General features: G+C 35.4%; 2 protein-coding genes across 4 annotated transcripts; both read right to left on the bottom strand.

Moving 5' to 3' along the window:
• Positions 1 to 17: 17 nt before the first annotated feature.
• On the bottom strand, positions 18 to 11,972 carry LOC110728119 (transcriptional corepressor LEUNIG_HOMOLOG-like). 3 transcript variants are annotated; one of them, XM_021907761.1, is made up of 19 exons: positions 11,676 to 11,972; positions 11,304 to 11,363; positions 10,019 to 10,116; positions 9,804 to 9,913; positions 8,849 to 8,990; positions 8,688 to 8,739; positions 8,503 to 8,578; positions 8,265 to 8,376; positions 5,749 to 5,798; positions 5,425 to 5,637; positions 4,662 to 4,733; positions 4,225 to 4,446; positions 3,135 to 3,276; positions 2,942 to 3,048; positions 2,374 to 2,523; positions 2,140 to 2,295; positions 1,708 to 1,824; positions 1,395 to 1,592; positions 18 to 757 (listed from the first exon to the last, which is right to left on the bottom strand). In XM_021907761.1, exons 2-19 carry the CDS (start codon positions 11,333 to 11,335, stop codon positions 617 to 619), a joined length of 2,190 nt encoding a protein of 729 aa, XP_021763453.1. In that variant the 5' UTR covers positions 11,336 to 11,363; positions 11,676 to 11,972; the 3' UTR covers positions 18 to 616. The 3 variants fall into 3 exon arrangements, with proteins under 3 accessions (XP_021763453.1, XP_021763454.1, XP_021763452.1); XM_021907762.1 differs by having other exon boundaries at positions 5,425 to 5,595; XM_021907760.1 differs by having other exon boundaries at positions 5,425 to 5,664; positions 11,676 to 11,971.
• A 4,619-nt stretch (positions 11,973 to 16,591) lies between these two features.
• LOC110727718 (clumping factor B-like) lies at positions 16,592 to 17,134 on the bottom strand. The gene is made up of 2 exons (XM_021907300.1): positions 17,056 to 17,134; positions 16,592 to 16,977 (listed from the first exon to the last, which is right to left on the bottom strand). The coding sequence occupies exons 1-2, from the start codon at positions 17,132 to 17,134 to the stop codon at positions 16,592 to 16,594; spliced, it is 465 nt and encodes a 154-aa protein (XP_021762992.1).
• Between the last annotated feature and the right edge of the window lie 3,378 nt (positions 17,135 to 20,512).

The raw sequence follows: 20,512 nt of genomic DNA, 5'->3' as shown, positions 1-20,512 counted from the left end.
ATTCTACACTAAGAAACTGATATCAAAGATTAGAACATTATTCTATATACTTGGATCGTACAATATGTCAATATGACAAGCATAGAAACAGTTTAACCTGGTTTTCAGTCACATGAGCAAATACATCCTTTTGACATGACTACAGATCATAAAGCATGTGCTGCAATTAAATTAATACACCTATAGAATACGCTAGATGACCCAGGGCTCTACAACTTTAAAGCCGGGGTTGTAAAAACAACATTCTATTGACAAGGAAATCTAGGTCAGAGGAACTAAAATAATAAAGGAAGATAGAAAATAGAATACATGAAAATTCAAGCTCAAGGGACCAATACACCATAAACTACAACACAAACATCAATGGCGATACTAGTAAAATTTTCATGAAACACTTGTCTTTGTTGTGCTTCTATACCTCCATTGCCATGCTCCTACTTGAACAAACTGTTTAAATACTCTGAGATGCTGGGTGCTGATTTCTTATGTATAGTGCATTTAGCACGGGTAACATTTCTCATCCTGAAGCTCAAGCATTTATTTCTGAGACTTCGATGAACTTTTGGAACAATACTAGTTAGGATTGAAGGGTATTGAACTTAACCACAATCACCCTTTATTTCCATATCTTAACAGCACAGTCATGTCCTGCCGAAGCAACCATTCCGGTGACAGATGCTGTTAAAGCTGATACAATATTATCATGTGCTGGTACCGTCATGCTCCTATTGTCAGCCATGTTCCACAATTCCAAGGACTGACAAAATTGAAAAACTCAAGTTAATAAGTTATTGTAAGCAATTCTGAGGGCTTTATTTTTAGCAAGACAAATATCATCAAACTTGAGCCACATATTGTTATGATTTCTTCACATAAATGAGAATAGTCCCTGGAAAATAAACAGCAGCAAGCAAAAAAATCTCCATAGATCAGCTCTTAAAGTCCTTTTCGATGGAGCGGATCAGTAGCAGTAGTCAAATATTGGTAAAACTGATAATAAACACCTAAGTAAGGCTATAATACTGGAGACAATATATGCTGTCATACTAGCATTTAAATCATGGTGTGCTTGCCTGCTTGGATAGTGACAATTAAAACTAATCAAGTGTGACCTCAATGGTAAAGCGCCCAACACCAAACCATTTGAACTTGGGTAGGCATCTGTTTCTTTTAGAGTGGGGATGGTATATGATGGTTTGTAATGTTCTCTCTAGGCCTTGAAATTTTTAGCCTTTGGGCTGGGATTTTCTATGGGATTAGTTTTTCATAAACCTATTAACCTACTGGCTTGGGGGCAGTTCCTTTCAGTTCGTTAGATGTAAGATTCCCCTCACCCCAAACAATGGCACATCAGAAAAAGCAACTTAAATCTTTCATTCAAGGATAGGAGTTACCCGTGTGCCTCCAACCACCAAGAGCGTTGGGAAACTGGGATGAAAAACACATGAATGGAACTGATTTCCATTCGAGCACAGCTCATGAATGCAGTCTCCTGAGGTCAATGACCACACTTTTACACTATCTTGACTGACAGATGCCAGAAGTTCTCCACTTGCATCCCAGCATATGTAGTTTACAACATCAGAGTGTGCCTACTCACATTAAAACATGCAGCATGTTAAGTTGTTAACTGCAAAATTTAGTGCATATATTATAAGGCATATGCTTCACTGGTAACACTATCCAATGCTAGCTCTTCAAACTAACCTGGAAAGAGTGCGTTGGCCTGTCTGACTCAACATCAAATATAGAAACAACTTTATCTGATGCAGCTGCGAGAAGCTGCCCTACTCTTGGCTGAAATCTCACTTGTGCAGTACCACCCTATTATTCCAAAAGAATAGTGTCATTGATGCCAACTAATAATCAGTATGTGTGTAAATGCTTAGTAAATGTGTTTTTAACATAATTGTAAGGCCTAATTATCTTCACCTTTTTTTTTTTTAAATCAGGAACTGAAAATATTTTTTCTGATTAAACTGATTTTAACTGTTGTATATTAATTAGAATCGAATTTTACTGGTAATAGCAATAAATTTGTTTTTACAGATTTAAAACTTAAGTACTTTCTAAGGTGAAGAGAAGTAGAGAGCATGGGCTCAGTATTACAGAAAAGCAATGTAGGGACAGTCAACTAACCTTTGACATGCGGATACAGGAAAATGGACTCATGCTCCAGTAGTGAATATCACTGTTACTGTCGCAAAAACAAAAAAGATCATTCTTTTTAGGGTGGAAATCAAGAGACATAACATGATTGCCTCGTCCAGGATAGACATTCATACAATGGCTGGGCTGCAAGGATAGAATTGAAATGATTAGTCAGATATCAAAGAGCAAACAAGAAGTATTTGGTGTAACTTGCAAACTGACATTGGATGCATCCCATAATCGCACAGATCCATCAAACGAAGCCGTTGCTAGATGAGTTGAATTTGGCCTGAAACGAACATCCGTTATTACAAGTGTATGATCCTCAGGAGTACTCTCTGTTTGCAGAGTGTCCATGTTCCAGAGAACAGCCTAATTACAGGGGGAAATCACATTAGAAATTCAGCCATTTGCAATCTTACAAAGGGCAATAACCAAATAGTGCAACATTGAAAATCAAGCTAGGTAACCCATCCAATCCATACAGCAACTTATCTTATCTTATTGCTAGGATTAAACAGTTAACCAATATTCCTTCTCAATTGTATGCACATCACTAGGTTCAGAAGGAAAGTCATACAACTTTGACATGATTAAAGTAACTTAGACAACTGCAAATACTAATCCAGGAGGATGCAGCACCATTTAGACAAGGTAATAGAGAAATGCAAGTCTTAGGGTTAGTGATTCTGTATAATATGTTCAGCCAAAGAAAGAAAAAGTAGAACACACTTAAGCAGAGATACTGATTACTTAATGGCAGGTGATGAATAAAACACATAATGCATACCTTTTTGTCATGCCCCGCACTTGCTAAATACTTCCCATCTGAAGAAAAATGGCAGCTTGTGACCTTATTTCTTGTACGTATACAACCTACTTCAGAAAATGAAAATCCTGAAAAAGCAGCAGCTTCTATGAGAATTAGAAGGAAGTAAAAAATTGCCAGAAGCATGCACAATAAAGTAACAAAAGACAGTTACCCTTGGAGGGCTCTGGTTTTGGTTCAGCTGGACTTTGTTTTATGGATCCATAGAGATCCTTTCCATCTCCTCCGTCATGTGACAAGAACGACTCCACGTTATCATCTAGAGAGCCAACATCTCCAAACTGCTCTATGTCATCCTACAAAAGAAATGGCATCTTGATCAAATTATCTAATTGACAAATAGCATTTTTGTGGTGATCATATGGTGACGTATCAGCTAACACAAATTGATCTTCCAAATTGGTGATCAATGATATTTCCCAACTCATTGAGGAATGAGTAGCTATCAGTTCATCTTACTAATAAAATTATACTTCCTCCGTTTTTTAATAGTTGCAACACACACTTTTCACGGTATTTAAGAAAAATGGGGTTCATATGATATAATAAACTTTAAAATGAGGTGAGTGGTTGTTAGGAGTATAATTTAGTGGGCCATGTGATTTAAAGAAGGGATATGGTACATCTTTTTCCTAATATAACTTTTCATGTATAGTGTGTTGCAAGTATTGTGACAGTTCCATTTTAGGGAAGTGTTGCAAGTATTAAAAAATGGAGGAAGTATTAATCATGAATTATGACCCTTCTCAACATCATAATAAAGTGTGCTTCTGGAATGCACAACCATACCTGCAATTTTATCATTAACCTTCTGTATGTACAGAATAAGTTTTTGATGATGGGCCGGTGTGTATTATTGTATATTATGTGGTTTGGTTTGCGTTGGCATGGATAATTAACAATATCATGGCAAGTGGTGATGAGGAAGACTAAGTAATGTAAGTGGGCAAAGGATAGATGTTAGTTATGTTCACTTTTATTGCCATCTTATAATCTTATATGACCCTTATAACCTGAAAGTCACCATAAGTATTTTCTTTTTAAATCACAGCTATTAGGTTTGACTGATAGTCAAAGGTTAACTATTACATCCAACTATCCAAGAGATTGAGGATTCAAGAATAGGTAGACTCTTTCAAGTAATAGATACATTGATTCTTCAAAAAAAGATGCACACATACCATTTAGGATCAATACCGCCATCAACGCAAATTCTAAATATCATAAGAAACAAAATGTCATACCAGCTGATTTGAAGATGAAGCCAGTGCTCCGGTTCCTTCAGCACCATACATCAATAAGCTTTTAGGCATGCTGTTAACCTGCTGCAGACTGTTTGCTGGTCCAATCCCATCACCAGGTGTATGAGTTGATGGAGGAGAGTTAGGTGAGGGGCCTACAGTGTTGCCAGTTCCTGTACTGTTCGCTGGTCCAGAAGAAGAATGTTGTTTTCTTTTTCTATTGTTCTGTTGGATACAGAAAATAATTGAGAATTAAAATCTTACAGGGTGGTTAGATAAATCTGAATAAGTTGAGATAAATGACATGCCATAGTCTCAATACACGCCATGTAGAGGGAAAAGAAAAAAAAAAAAAAAATCAAGTGCTTTACAGTGAACAATAAGGAGGGTGGGGGTATGAAGGGTGTAAAGGTTTTATAATTTTCTCTCTAATGGACAACCTGTTGTATTTGCTGCTGCTGTAACTGATCTTGCTGCTGAGAGGAAGATTGTTGCATCTGACCCATCTTCATCTATGAATACACATGCATGAAGAATAAATCAATTAATCACGTCTCTAATATCATAAGCACATAAAAACAACCAAAATTCTGCTGAAACATACATCCATTCTAGCTAATATTTTACAGGGAACGGGATTGTGGATACAGGCATAAATTTAATAATAAAATTATTAATTGTACTACAATCCTTTTTTACTTTCATTAATTCTCTTTCGAAAGGACCTACAATATTATTTATGAATTGCAAGATGCTCCAGGCAAAGAGAGGAGCTTATAGGAAGGCTTGGAGAGAAGTTTAAAAAAATTAAATAAAATAAAATAAAAAAATGAATTCACTTGACAAGTGGAGACAAAATTAATGACCGAATGAATAGCCCCCGCTCCTGCTTGGGGAGTAAGTTATATAGAGTTATCAATGTCGTACAAAGCAGCAAATGCCCAAACAACAGATTTTGTTGACAAAATATTGATCTCTGCATCCAAACCACCTAAACTCAAGCCTTTGCATGGATTTCTTGCTACGGGCAATCAAATTCAGCATAAATTAATATTGTTTGTAAGCAGTAAGCCAGAGTCATATGATTATTGGGATTCTAAAGCCTCTAGGTGTTGAAGTATATGCTATATAACTAAAATGATCACAAATGTCAGCCTTAATGTTGCAGCTCAAGCAACTGAAAGGAGGTAAAAAATAAAAAACCTGTGGTGAACTCGATTGCATTGGAGAGCAGACATCATTTCTAGCAGATTGAGCTTCTTTTGTATTCATGCTACCCTTTGGTAAACCATTAAATCTTCGAGGATCATTATCTCCATAGCTTGGTGAACTTCCAAGGCTGTTTTGTGCCTGAGCCTGTGACAGGACTTGTTGCTGCTGAGCCGCCAAAAGAATTTGATTTTGAATTAGAGGCTTCTGTGGCATCCTCAAGGTGTCAATTCCCTGTTAATAAACTCAAGACATCTACACTAAGAAGGTTTGAAACAAATGATAGTACACATCTATGGACCTTACGAGGGGACTTACAGTTAAGGGCCAACCCTTCAAAGGAAGACTGTTGATGCCGGGATTCAAACCTGAACACAGAACTTCATTAATATTATGAACTGTGAAGCCAATTCTTTGTATCATTGAAAGTACAAAAAATTATGTAGGAAATTCAAATTCAGAGGGCTTAAACACAGAAACTAACAAACAGGCCATACTATATTAATTATCAGTGTCACCCACTAAATAGAAAACCAATGAATTAAAATGCTTTGTGAAATTCTGGTAAGAATGACTAATAAGAAAATTTTAGCCCATCACCAAGTCAATCTCAAACAGTAAAAAGGACATAAGAAAAAGCAGTCTTGAGTCTTGACCATGCCAAGAACTTGTGTGCAAGTTTGGTCATATGAGCATGACCCACAATACCACAAGTCAAGACAGACTGCCAAAAAGGAAATGTGTACAGTGTACATGTTCTGACAAAGTATATTAAGCTAAGTTTTGCTTAGAGTAGAAAGGATCTACTAAGGGCATTATCGCTTTCACCAGGGCCTCATTAACTGTTTGACACGCCTTGAAGAGTGAAAGGGGCAAAACAGTACTTTGATCGTTTGACCTCTTATAGAAGATCAGTCTTGTCAAGGTCAGAGAAAGAAGTGCCAAAATACAACCTAAATTATAATTTAAGCCATCAAAATCCTTTACTCCATTATTTCACCTTCCTCGGCAACATGTATAACCTTTGACATAATGTGCTGAGAAAATGAAGACAGACCGGGCAGATGCCGGGGGGGGGGGGGGGAGGGGGGATTGACATTGAAATCATTAAACCCAGAAGAAAAACAGGCAGAATAGTATAGTATGCATTCTTTAAAATATTAGGAGCCAAGCTGCACCATACAACCCTTCTATTTGTAGGCACTGCTTTCCTGTACAAGAGAACAGCCTACCATTCTCCTTGTCATAAATCATCATTCCATGATAAGGCAAAGATAATCTCAGCAACTCCAAGAAGATGTAGAATTTCTAAGATACTTTTGGGACAGAGGGAGTACTCCTATGAAATTGTATTTCCCCTCTATTAAACTCCAATAACCTTAAATATATAAAAAGATATATTTTCTACGATTGTAGTCCTGCCACCGTCCAGATATAGATAAATGAGGAAATCACCACTTATAATGAACTATCAGTGTTTGCCACTTAATCATCAATACCTCGACCAGGAACATAGGTCTTCATGCAAGGCAAATGAAAATAAAAAAATGGAGTATCAACTGTATCATATAAACATCAGGAACCTATGGATGGATTCAAATATTGTAATATCCGAGAATAATAAGAATAGAGGTAGACGTAGCTAGGGTACACAGGTCAGAAATCATAGTTACTGTCAAGCTTAGTTTGACAGTTAGCTAGATGACGAGAAGATCATAAGTATCTCAGTAGCAGCATGCCACAGCATAAACTATTGAAAACAGCCATTATAAATTAATGCCTTCAACAATATATTAAGGGTTAATAGGCACTGGTTGTACTGACAAAACAAAACACAAGGAAATGTACTTGAGAGAAGCAGAAATCCTCAGACAGAGAAAGGGTAGCTACGGGAAGGCATGGCTCCAATACGAGTACGACTAGCACATAGATAGCTACCCAGCTTTCAAATATACTGCTATCAACATGATAGAGTGAAGAGGAATCACGTAGCCAAAAAGACACTTTTATAGTAAAAAAGGCCTCAACACTGGTAAACTGCTTTAAGTTGTCACTTTTTTGCAGCAAAGGACAAGTAGCTAAAGTCTTTGAGTGATTAAAACTACAATCAACCCAAAAGAAAAATGAAATCTTTGAGGTATAATTGATGGAAAGTGAAAGAATAAAGTCTAGTAGAGTAGTGCATAACTCAATTGTAGACCTTAGATGGCTTGTTTAATTTAAGATAAAAAATAAGAAGAATGAATATTACTTTAGGACCTTTAACAGTGACATGTAGTTAGCTTTGGATGTTTGGAATGACTTTCTAATATTTTAATTTTGGAGTCCCAGCTTACTAAAGTTTGTAAAAAAAATTAAAAAAAAAACATCTAAGATGTTACATACATCAATATTACTCTTCAAAATTCTAATAAACTATAAATCTTGTGCTACAGCCTGCAAATTAATTCCTTATATTAAAGAAAGGTGTTTTTGGAAAGACTTGTCTCAGAAATAAATATGACTTCACTTGAGCAATCCAAAAATTTAGTGTGAATGTTAATTGTCATAATGAGAAAGGGAGAGTATGACCATTCTCATCAATACATTGCCTTGGTACCAAATGGCTGCTAAGAAGTTATTTTGAAGACATATTCATCCTCGTCGCATCACATGCAAAAACTATCGGCTGTGTCAAGTGCTTTACTCGCACTGCATAGCGTCAGCTGATCTAGTATATTCATACTCTCTCGTACAGTAGTATATCTTTTCACTTATGGATCATTCATTCCTATCTATTATCACACTTAATGCAGAGAAAAGAGAATATTGCAAAACATCATGTTAAATCTGACCTGCACTCCCAAGTCCAGATTTTGATTGCAAAATTGCCTGACCATAAATGGAGGAAGGATCCATGGGTAATGATTTCTGTGCTCCACCTATGCTCACCTCACTCTTGATATCCTGTACAGTCCATATGTTACACACATAAACCATTGGTTACAAGGCAAAGGCAAACTCCCTGACAGCAGAAATAAAAGGAAGGAACATTGATCATAAAAAGGAATACAGCTAACTAGAACTACTCACAGATGTCATATGAGGCCGTGCCTGGATTTGCTGCAAGGCTGCAGACATTCCCCCTGAATTACCTTGGATCAACTGGCTGAATCAACAAAATTGACAAAATATATGATAATGTTTCAACACTAGGAAAAAGTAGGAGAATAACACCTTAAGCTAAATCCATGATAATTTCGCCAAAAAAAAATTACCCTTGCGGATTGTTTGCTGATTTGAGGAGGGCCATCCTGTTATCCATGATACCTGGATACACATCTAACTAAATTAGAAAGAGATTTATCACACGTCATTTATTTTATTTTATTTTACACAACATCTATCATCCACTGTTTAATAAATTATTTTTACACACCGTTTACAGGACCACCAAGGGGAGGATGGTTAGGACCGCCTCTCTGCATCTGAGCATTCCGCTGCTGCATGAGTTGCATCTGGTGCATTTGCAGCTGTTGCTGCTGCTGCTGTTGTTGCTCTCTAGTCTTCATTTGTTGTGTCTGATTTCCAATAAGAAGCGCAAACTCTCTAATAAGCCCTTATTTTTTAGCCATTATTTGCATACTTGACATGCCAGAAATCAATTTGTCTCACTTAAAAAACATTGCACCACTATCTGTCATTTGGAAATTCCAATGCAATATCTAAGCTCCTAGGTCTGAAATCATCAGTCACATCGTCCCATTATGAAGAATATATCATGATTTGCTAAATGAGCCATGCACTGCCTTAATTCCCTTGTAATCATATTCATTTCTTTAGTTACTCTTTAACTCCATGCTTTAGTCCTATTTTGGCAAACTTTTAATCCCACCTTAACCTTTCCTCCACATACAAATCTCACATGCTACTCTCTCTCCTACTTTTTCATACTTAAACCTCACATGCACCTGAACTCTTCCTACCCCACACAATCCCTCATGCAACACTTTCTCTCAAACTCTATCATACACAAATTCCACATGCAACACACCTTATAGTACTTCTTACACAAAACCCTCATGTAAGACTCTATCTCCTACTTTTTCTTACACAAACTTCACATGCAAGTATGCAACACTCTCTCATATCCACTTAGGCCATGCAACAAACAATAATTCTGATAAACATAAAGGAGATGAGGTAAATATTCAAATATAAAGCACAATCCAATTCTATTTAAAATAAATTTACTTCAAACAAATTTTTTTTAAAAAAATAACAATTGTTTACATGACTTTTATGTCAAACAAATGAACAACTCGCAAAGGGATAAGGAGGCAGGCAAAAGCAAGAACACAAATGATACAAGCCAGGTTAAAGGTAGAAGGTACCTCAATATAAGCTGCAGCAGCTTCAGAATGTTTTTCATTTGTTCTAGCAATAAAAATGTCCCAGAAGACAGACCACCATTCAAAGAGAAACCCACCAGGAGCATCAATAGCTGCAATGAGACAATGAAAATTAAAAATGATTGTCATAGTGATTCCCTTTTGATCACTGGCTGATGATTTAATCGACAAAGCTGGTGTAAGGATATAAAAATTACCAACTGGATCAGTAGCCACCTTCCCTTCTGCCATAAATGCTTTGGCAGAATTATGCAATTTTCTTTTCAACAAATAATCATGGATATAAACATCCAGCCTACAAAAGAAAAAAAAATCATTTTAGAGACACACATTGCAGCCTAGAGTCGCTTAGAACCTGATTACTCGCAAGCATACTATTTTACATCCAAAGCTTGTTTGCTCAGGTAGTCAAACATTCATACCATAAATTTGTACACGATAATAGGGAATGGAGCCAGAATCCAAAAATCTAAAAGTCCCTCAAAATAAATGTGAACTTCTAATCAAGTTAACTCCCATAAATAATTAACTTTTTCACGTGATTAGCGAAATATAGTTCACCCTTTATCAACCAAAAGACGGTGCTTTTCTCTAAAAGCTAACTCTGCCCGCAAAAATAATAAATTTACGCTATTTGCCTATTCCAGAACACTTACTCACCTCTACCAGCTACCCTACAAAACTACTTCATCAAACACCTTTTTTTTTTTATTGATTTTTTAAGCAAGTCCCAACTCTAAAAGCTACTTGAAAAGTTAAGACTGAGCATGACCTTTATCATGACTGCAGGACAAGAATATATTAACAATTTATCCATGCAAATTAGACCAATTAATCAAAATAATATTATGAGGGAGAGTAGGAGATTGCACTGTTTGCACATTTACTTTAAGATACGAAATACTCTCCATCCTGAATCACTATAATTGTAGCCATTTCAGGTCTTTTTTCCAATCCACTTTCCTTATATAGTACTTCCTCGGTTTAATACTTCATAAATTAATAAAACTTAATTAACTTTTATGGTCAAATCTTGTATACTTATATCATGTAAATGATCGATATCCAACATGACTCGATACATATCTTAGCTTCAATAAATCTAGCAATTAACGAGCTTTGTCCCATTATAATCAAATATCCCCTATGATTTTGATACCAAAGCAGTAAAATCGCGATTTTCTCACACTAAAGTCAATTAGATTCTAAGTAATCTAAATAAATTAATTTTTCCACTTATTAAATACAAGTATCTAAATTGCAACCAATAATTATTACTACTTCAAAAAAAAAAAAACCTACAAGTCCTCAAAATTCAACCTTAACATATATTTTTTCGAGGTATACAAGTATATAGCACGGAAACATCCATCTACGACTAAATTCAACAGCGATTGAGGTCAAAGGTAACAATGTTTTAGTACAACAGTCTTTATTTTCAGTCAACATAAACGAAATAAAGCAATAAATCTCAACTCTTACATCTTATCAGCTTCCCAATTACTCTGCGCCATTATTACTCGCTCGATCTCTCTCTCTTGTCTGAAAAAATCAACAATTCCGATAATCAGAATTACCTTTTATAATCCACTTAACATTTAATTAACACAAAAATTACTCAAAAAATCACAAAAAAAAACGCAAAATTAACACAATTTTCAACTCAAGCAGAAAACAATCACTGCATTTTCAATTAAACATCATTAATTACAAGATCTACACACAAATTAACGAAATTCATGCTAAAAACACAACGTATTTGTTAAAAATTAAAAAAATAATAACAAAACAATACAACAAAATTAAAATTAACAAACAGAATTTAAACACAGAAGAAGAGAGGAGATCTCTGACCTGAAATTAATAGAATTAGAGTAGAAGAAGATGATCAAGGAAGAGAGAGAAAGAGGAGAGAGAAAATTTCTGGAGGAGTGAAATTAGGCTCTCGAGTGGAGAAGAAATTGGGCTGAGAGAGAGTTGAAGAAAAATGAAAAATGAAAATTAAAAAAAAAAAGAAAAAAAAAGGTGGAGTTAAAAAGTGGAAAAAAATAAGGGAAGATATGAAGAGAGGTGGATACAGCACACACAGCTGTTTGAGTAGAGTTGTGACGATTGAATTTTGAGTATAAGTGTGAAGAGGTTGGGTTCGGGTGGAGTGTTTGATCGATATTTACTAGGCTCGGAATATGTTGCGTTTACCTCTTTTTTAGTGCGTCGTAATAATACTAGTACCAAAGTTTGATCATTTCTGTGTCACCATATGTGTTAATACAAGAGGACAAATAAAAAAGGATCGCCTGGATCGGTGAAGTTGGTGAGGAATTCACGAGTTCGTAAGGTCGAATTCTTTTGGCTGCGAACTGTGGTTTTAAATATGTAGCTGTACAATATTAAAACTAAATGAATAGAAAAACTATGAGAGTTAATAGGGTTTTTCTCTCATTAAAAAAATTTTAATTTTTTTATGTGTGTTTTATTCCACGATTTTGGATTTGTTAGCTGGTGAAAATTATTCATGTTCATCAAGAAGACAATTTAGTGGTGGATTGATTCTTAAATCTAGGTGTGATTTAGGAGAGCAATGCTCACGTGATATACGATATTCTTTCAGTTTTAGGTAGCTTTTAGACGAGAATATTATGGGTGTGGCGCATGGCCTTTTTCATGCCTGCTTTCACCCTTTATTTCGTTTTCTTTTAGCTTTAATTTTTGTTATTGGTGAGGAATTCACAAGTTTAAAAGCTCGAATTCTATCAATTATAGACTTGGGGTGAGAATCCCTTTATCCTCCCCCCCCCCCCCTCTCACTCCCAAGAATCTAGTCTACAAATATTGGACCACAAAACCGTGAAGGTTGAGGTTTGACCATGGTTCTTCTCTCCTTACCATATAAATAAGTAAATAAATAAAAGTCTTAACTTGCCTTTTGTACACAATATTAGAGAAAGATGAATTAAAAATACGTAGTAAGATAAGTGGAGATTTGCTGATTTGTGAAGATTATCCATGTTTATGGAGAAGGAAATCTAACGGTGGATTGGCTTTGCAAATCGATGTGACGTACTTATGAGAGCAACTCTCACGTTATATACCATATTCCTTCAGCTTAGGTAGTTTTTGAAACGAGAATATTGTGGGTGTATGAATGTGGGTGCATGGCCTTATCATTCCTGATTTTCATCCTTTATTATGTTCTCTTTTAGTTTTAACTAGGGAGGCTAGAGCGCGCTACGCGCGCTTTTGGTTTGTAAATCGTATGTGTTTGTCGTGTTTAGAAATGTGGCCATATTGGGGGTTTCACGAATTAGAAATCTAATTATGCTATGATTTGAAACTAATACTTAAAATGTGTGGTTGTGGATTGCAATGGAAGAAAGTGGTTATTGGTAGAAAAAGGAAACGTATAGAACTATTATTGGTAATATTATTAGTGTTTGCATACCATAAATTTAGTGGAGACTATTGTTGTCATTATAAAAAAAAAACAATTATATATATCCTATATGATATACAATATGTTACGATGGTATTGGTAAAAAAGCCATTTAATTACGCTATGATTTTAAAATAATATGCAAAGTGTGTGGTTGTGGATTGTGATGTAAGAAAGTGGGCATCGCTAGGTTTTGTATACAATAAATTAAGTGGATTTTTTCTTGTTCCGAAACAATAAAAAATAATGGATTATGTTTATCATATATGATATACGATATGTTAGGCTATTTATTTTAAGTGACACAAAGTGAAGTAGTTTTGTTTTAAAAAAATAAGCCTTTTATTGTTACGTGAAAGGAGTTTTTTTAAAAAATGATCGTTTTAAAGTTGCTGGGGAAATTATAATTTGTTTAAATATAGTTTTGTTTTTTCGATTTTCCTATGCGCTAAATTTATTTTAACAATTTTTAAAACCGTTGGAATTGAATTATTTATATGTAAAGTTATAATCCGAATGTATTCTCGTACACGTGCGTTGTATGAAACAGTGCAACTTATTTTGTGCTTCTGCATGTTATGATAGACAAATGAAAAGACATGTTAGGAAGAGTGATGGTTTGCTTAGTGACGGTTTACTTAGGAAGAATTGGAAGAGTCGTTCATTATTTTCACATATCCCCAAATTCATTTTGCTCTCTGTGAAAGTTGAAAAGGTTTTCTTTCCTCTTTCATTTTCTTTCTCTCATCCTCAATTGAAAATTTCAGTTTTACAATGGCTGGAATTGGTGACAATGATACGATCTTTGATGACTGGTACCGTAATTTTCTGCTGAAGCGCAAAGACAGCCTTCGTGGTCAGTATGTGGCTTGGGCGGAAATTCGAGCACAAGCGTCAAAGAAGATGGATGAAATGCTGGATGCTACGAAAGATTGTGATGCACAGATAGCCAAGTGTGATGAGGTTGCTCGAAAGAAAAGCAAGGCTGAAGAGGCAAAACCCGGAAGTAAGGGTAAGGAACCTGAACTCGGAAGCAACTACGATACTCCAATTAAAGTGGATACTGAAAGTGATACTGATGAAGAGCCTGTGAGAATGAGAAGGATTGTAGGGGTTCAAGGTGAGCCATCTAAGTTTAGGGGTCAATGTAGCGGCACAAAGTTGGTGTTTGGTGCTGGGGTTGAATCAGGGGATGCTGATATGGATATCAGCGATGATGAAAGCATGGTGAAGCATGTGATTGATGTTACGGTGGCTGCACTTGTTGAACCAACAGAAGATGAGCCTGCTGTTGGGGGCGAGGGTGCTGGTGCAGGGCAGCAAGGGCAGCAACAAGTGCAAGCTAACGAGGAACATGAGTCTGAAGAGGAGCAAGAAGATGAAGAAGGAGAAGCTGAGGAGCAGGGCAATTCTTCGGACTCTTCTGACATTTCTGGAAGCGATGACGGATATTACGGTTTTGATTCCGATTAAGCATTTTTAGTTATTTTTTAAAGTACTTTGGCTAGGTTGATATGAATGTAGGGGTTTTAAAATATGTAAAGACAATGTTATCTGTTTTTAATTTTGATTAAGTATTCTATCATGTTTGATTTTATGATCGCGGTAGATCATAAGTACTTTGGCTGAATATTTATTAATGATAGAATGTATGCTTTTGGTTGCTAATCTTTGAATTTTTAATTTTTTTGTTCCTCATTTTTGCTATTTAGTTTTTGTTATTTAGTGTGAGTGACTGTGTTTACTTGTTTGTGTCTAGGTGTTATTGAACAATGCAATATTAGGTGTTATATGTTAGGAAAAGGTTTGTGGGTTGGCTTTGATTCAGCCTGAAAATAGGATACACTGGCTGGATTATGTAAAATCTTTTTTTTCCTATTTAGTGTTCCCTAAATGCTCTGTAAGTTAGATATGTTCATGCTCTTGGTCTTGGTATCTTGTCTGCAGCAAGGTCTGGGATTATTTACATAGTGTCGGGCATCAACAGTAGTTTGATGGCCATACTCTTTGTCCAAAATAGACTTGATGGTTTCTCTGCAGCTGCTTTTCTTGGCTTGATCAACCTTCTCTTTTTTTGATCATTTAGCAAAAAGTTTTTCTTTTGCTTATATGCATTAGTAACCTACTTGACTGATATGTTGCTTCTGCATCAAAATTGCTAAAGCGTTGCATATGCGTGCAGTTTCAGGCTGTGACATATATTGTAGCTCTAGCTTGCAAATATTTGGTTGGAAGTATGTAAGTATCAGAGTGATCAATTTCTGCTCTTTCATGCATTAGCCATACAAGCAAACATGTCTGAATGTTTTTGCCAGTCCATTGCATGTGTTGTGCTGATATTTGCAGTAGCTCTAACTTGTAATTGTAGTTGTATACTTCCATAAATTTGATAGCCTACTTAAACTTTATCTTTTAAACTTTACCGTTAATCATGCATTATCAAATGTGTTGTACTCACTGTTGGTGATGGGACACAGAATTATGGTGATGGATCTGGTAACAAGGAATTGCATTCTCTTTATGTATGGTCCTTGGCTGCATTGTGTCTTTATAATGGAAATTGTATTTTGATGTCTTTATAATGGAAATTGTGATAATTATTCTATCGGGCATGTGCTAAAAAAATACCTCTAGTATGCTATCGAATAATCAGAGCAATTAGGGAACTTCAATGCTTGATAGGATATGCTTGAGAGTTGTGACCTGTGTCTCTTGATTCAGGTATGCTTGCGAGGTTTATGCAAAGTTAAATTTCGATGCTATTCTCAACATGAAGCTGCAAGGCATATACATGACAGGATAAGACTTGTTTTTCCTGCTTATGAATAAGTAATGCATAATGTGAATCTTATGGTATTGGGTAAATGTATAGGTCACAATGGAATATATTTCCTCGGAGCGATGAAGTGCAGCACTCATGCTATTGTAATGCTAATAGATAGAGTTGACTGAAATTGTACCTCATTGTTAGTATACAAAACTACAAGCTAAGTATTGTATCAATGTATGTTCATATTCTGTAAATCAGTAGAAATAGCAACAAGTGATATGCAGTGAAATTAATTTTTTGATGAAAATGAATTGAAATTTTGCTAATACACCATGCTTTCATATTGTATTAGCTAATTTTGCTTACACATGAGTCAAGACCTTAGGTACATGCTTACTTTGCACATTTACAAACCATTAACCACTAATAGAATAACCATAAACTATCACCCAAAAAAAAACTCTTAACAGAGTTTAAATCTGCTAGCACTTCTAAAATTTGTCCAAAAAACACCACACCATTAACAAACAAAAACAACAATGGTGTCTAATTCTCTACAGACAATTTTTAATCAGGAATTTTCATAGCAAACATGGAAGAGTCTTCGCTTGTTTCTTGATCTGCTTGTTGATAATTCCCGGAATCGGATTTTGTTCCGGTATCATCATCATCATCATCACACTGATTGCTCTCTGACTCGAATGGTTCATCAGATTCTATAACAGCTTTTTCTTCACTCCGAGTTTCAGACTCGGAATTCACATCACTTTCAGAATTTGTATCGGTCTCGCCTTCCTCAGTCTCCTTTTCTTCTTCAGCATCTTCATCTTTCCCTTTTGACTTACTTCTTTCTTTCTTTCCATCTTCCTCAGTGTCCTTTTTCTCTTGAGCATCTCCATCATGCCCTTCTGATTCACCTGCTTCCTTTGGATGATTTTGAGCGTCATCATTCTCTGACTCAACAATGATGACAGACCAGTCTCCACAACCATTTTTCTCAATTTCTCTTTTCCTTTTCTTGCTTGATTCACCTTTTTCTTTTTTGTTTTTCCCTACTTTTGAAATTCCTTGTTCTAGAAATTCCAGATGACTGTTCATCTTCTCCGTCATTTCCGTCACATATGTACGAAAGCTTGCGACATTCTCTGATTTTTATCTTGATTCATTAGGTCTCCATATCGGCGGTGCAAATACCTTGCCAGAAGTAGCAGTGCTGTCAGTGCTGGCCATTGTTGCATGAAAGAAAGAGGTTTGTTGCAGAGAAAGAAAAAGTTTTGTTGCAGAAAAAGGAAAGAGGAAAAAGAAGATGTAAGCAGACAAGAGAAGCAGAGTACAATATATGGACCACGCAACCCAAACGTTTCAATTGACCAATCAAATAGCAGTTTCAACAATTATTCCAACATGTAAAAGAATATAGATTTACATAGTACAACTTTAATGTACTTGTTCTAAAACAATTTTAAAGCTGAAAATAGTTGTTTTATAACTTTCCTTAGATGCACAACATTTATAAACACGTGTGAATTGGGGTTTAAATTTTATAAGTATGCCAAGCTATTAAAAGGAGGGGGGATGAATAATGCAAAAGTCTAAGCGCGTCAAATGAAAAAGAACATAAAAAGTCGTAGGATGCGTTTATTTTCACTATATCATATGCGATTTGGAAATATAGGAAAGTTCTAAAAGTAAAATAAGTGTATAATTTTAATTGTTTTAAGGGAAGAAAACAAGTTTTTTTTAAAATGAATCTTGCTTAGGTTGTCATCTCGCTAAGCTAATTGTCTTAATTGACTTTGTTAAATTGTTGTAATTGCTCAAACATTTTAACGTGTGTTTTATTATGAAAAAAAAAATTGTAGTTTTGTAACCTATTCCATACTAATTGGGCTTGGTTGTACTTTAGGCTTTTTGTTGACCTACAATATGATTGTGGTAAGTTGACTATTTGTTTTTTGTTTGGTTAACAAGTATGCCTAAAAAACTTGGGCTTACAATAATGCTTAATTTGGTTGGATAAGAAGTAAAAGATAAAGGTTTTTTAGTTATCATTTTGCGGACAAAATGTTATTAAATCAACATTGCAATGTACAATGAACTTAAATCTAAGCATTATTGGAATTGTTTTTTTTTTAAAATTGTTTTAATAAAAACAATACTATTTATTAATTATTATTAGGTATAAAAGTACCTAGTGTGAAAATGTTGAATATATAATAATATGCTTCTTTAAAAGTTGTTTGTAAAATTCTGTCTAAAATTGGAAATCAAAAGGTTTTGGACCTTTTTTTTAAAAGCTATTTTAAAAAGTAAATATTTTTTTTTGTGATATGTTTTAAAAAAATATTTGACTTTAAATTTTTTGTTTTGTGCGTTAGCTTTTCATCTCCTCCTTTCTTTTTATTCTTCTTTCTCTCTGAATCTTTGATTACTGGGTGTAGGGGCTTAGCATATTAGTTTGCCATCTATTAGAGTTTCAGTTACAATTTCACTCTTTAGAAACTCATAATTTGATTGTCAAACTTTGGGCTAAGTGAACATGGCAGATGATATGGAGTTGCGAGATGTTGAAGCACAACTTAATGTGCTGTACGCAGAAATGGAAGCAATTGCAGAACAGGAAAGGATTAAGAGAGAAGAATTGGCAAGTTTAAGGGTAGCGTATAGAAGTAAGCTTCAACAAGCTAGAGTTCTGTCTGATCAGGTTCAGAGGGTTCGTGTACGACGAATGTCTGCGTATTTTTGGAGAGTAAGTGTAGGGCGTAGAAGGTTATATGCAAGGATGGGAGGAATCGGGCGTGATGTTGGGTATGTAGAACATGCTGATGCTGAAGAAGACAGGGCTAGCGGTGTGGGTAGGAATACTGGAGGTGGCAATGAAAGGGATGTTGGTGGGGTTGGAGGAAGACTTGCTGGTGGTGATGCAGAGATGGAGGAAGTGAAACAAGGTGGAGGTGAGGAAGAGAATATAGAGGAAGGGGATGATGTTAATGACTATCATGATAATGATGTGGATGTACATGGTGCAGAGGAGGCTGGGGTGCAGAATGAGGGGCAGGATGCTGGCCATCAACAATCCGTGAGCAACTTTGCTAAGATTTGATAGTTATGTTAGGGGTTTTATTGAGTGATGTATTAATCAACTCTAGGCAATCGACATGGCTTGGGTTTTTTTCTATAAATTAGCATCAATTATGAATGGTGAAAGGATATTGGTGCTTAATTTTGCAGAACTGTATTGTTGGCTATTGTATTTTGAGATTGTAGTGAAATCAAATTGGTTACCTATTTAGTTATTACCAATGAGTGTGATTATTGTCTTATTTACGTATGTATAGAGCTTTTGCATACCTAATGAAAGCAAGTAACATGGTTTCTGTAATTATGAGCAAGTGTTAGTTTAGATGAACTACTACGAGAGGGGGGGTGAATAGTAGTAGGTTCCAATCGTGGAACTTAAGCGGAAATAAGCAATTAAAATGTAAAGAAAACTTAAAGCACACAACAAGTTTTACGAGGAAACCATCCAGTGCCTAATTGGAAGTAAAACCTCGGCCCTATTGGGACTTATAAACAAATTCCACTATAATAGGCAACTCTCCTAGTACAACCTATTACACATACCTTTGCTTTGCAAGTTCCACCACGGACACTTGACTCTATGATAGGACACTTCCTACCAGACCTAAGACACTTCTCAAGACCCTTTTTCTCCCTTTACCCAGGACACTTCCTAGGTGACCCAAGACACTTTTCAGGTTCCTTTTACTCACTGTGCACTCACAGCTACCACTCGAATTTTAGAGAATTCAAACTCATACACTTGTGTGAATTTAAGAGAATCCACAATCTCACCCCAAAACCAATTACAACTCAAAGACACACTCTAACACATAAATGGAAAGCTACACATGAAACCCGAAATCAAAATGATAAAGCTTAAACCTTTGGCAAACTTACTTTAAGCACTACGTGGTTTTCACGCTTTTAAACTCTCATTTTACTAAGCTGGAATACTTCTATATTTATAGGAGTTTCTCAGCTTCTCAAACTAGGGTTTTCGCAAACAAGATAGATCAAACAGAAATCTGATCTTATCTTCCTTAAAACCGAAACCAAACGGATTTAATTTCGTTTTTATGAAAACCAAATTTTATCAAACTCGTTTTTATTAAAAGATAGAATTTTATGAAAAAGATAAAACCAAGTTAAACCAGATTTTATAAAATAAAATCAATTAAGTACTTTTTCATAAAACTTATAATTATCTTTTACGAATTAATTAGTTTGCCAAGCTTTATCTGATTTCTAATAAGTTCCATGCATATCTATCATTTATATGTTTACATCATCCTACGAAAACAAACTTATCTTTTACACAACTATAAGTTATGAAGTCCATCTTCTTCGGTTGATATCTTGATCTTTGTGTTGATCCTTGATTGTTGAGGCTTGCCCTAGCATTACACCAGAACCAGGTCGTTACAA

This window comes from Chenopodium quinoa, unplaced genomic scaffold (assembly GCF_001683475.1).
Source record: "Chenopodium quinoa cultivar QQ74 unplaced genomic scaffold, ASM168347v1, whole genome shotgun sequence".
NCBI classification, from domain to species: Eukaryota; Viridiplantae; Streptophyta; class Magnoliopsida; order Caryophyllales; family Amaranthaceae; genus Chenopodium; species Chenopodium quinoa.
The sequence above is the reverse complement of the archived record's forward strand: the minus strand, read 5'-3'. Positions and strand labels throughout refer to the sequence as shown.

Excerpts from the sequence above, each read along its gene's own strand:
- LOC110728119 (XM_021907760.1), bottom strand. The coding sequence starts at position 11,335 with ATGGCGCAGAGTAATTGGGAAGCTGATAAGAT. Across the intron at positions 8,579-8,687 it reads TCAGCAAACAATCCGCAAGG|CCAGTTGATCCAAGGTAATT; the intron begins GTAATTTTTTTT and ends TTGTTGATTCAG. Across the intron at positions 1,825-2,139 it reads CCTGTATCCGCATGTCAAAG|GGTGGTACTGCACAAGTGAG; the intron begins GTTAGTTGACTG and ends TTGGAATAATAG.
- LOC110727718 (XM_021907300.1), bottom strand. The coding sequence starts at position 17,134 with ATGACGGAGAAGATGAACAGTCATCTGGAATTTCTAGAACAAGGAATT. Across the intron at positions 16,978-17,055 it reads GAAAAACAAAAAAGAAAAAG|AGAATGATGACGCTCAAAAT; the intron begins GTGAATCAAGCA and ends TTGTTGAGTCAG.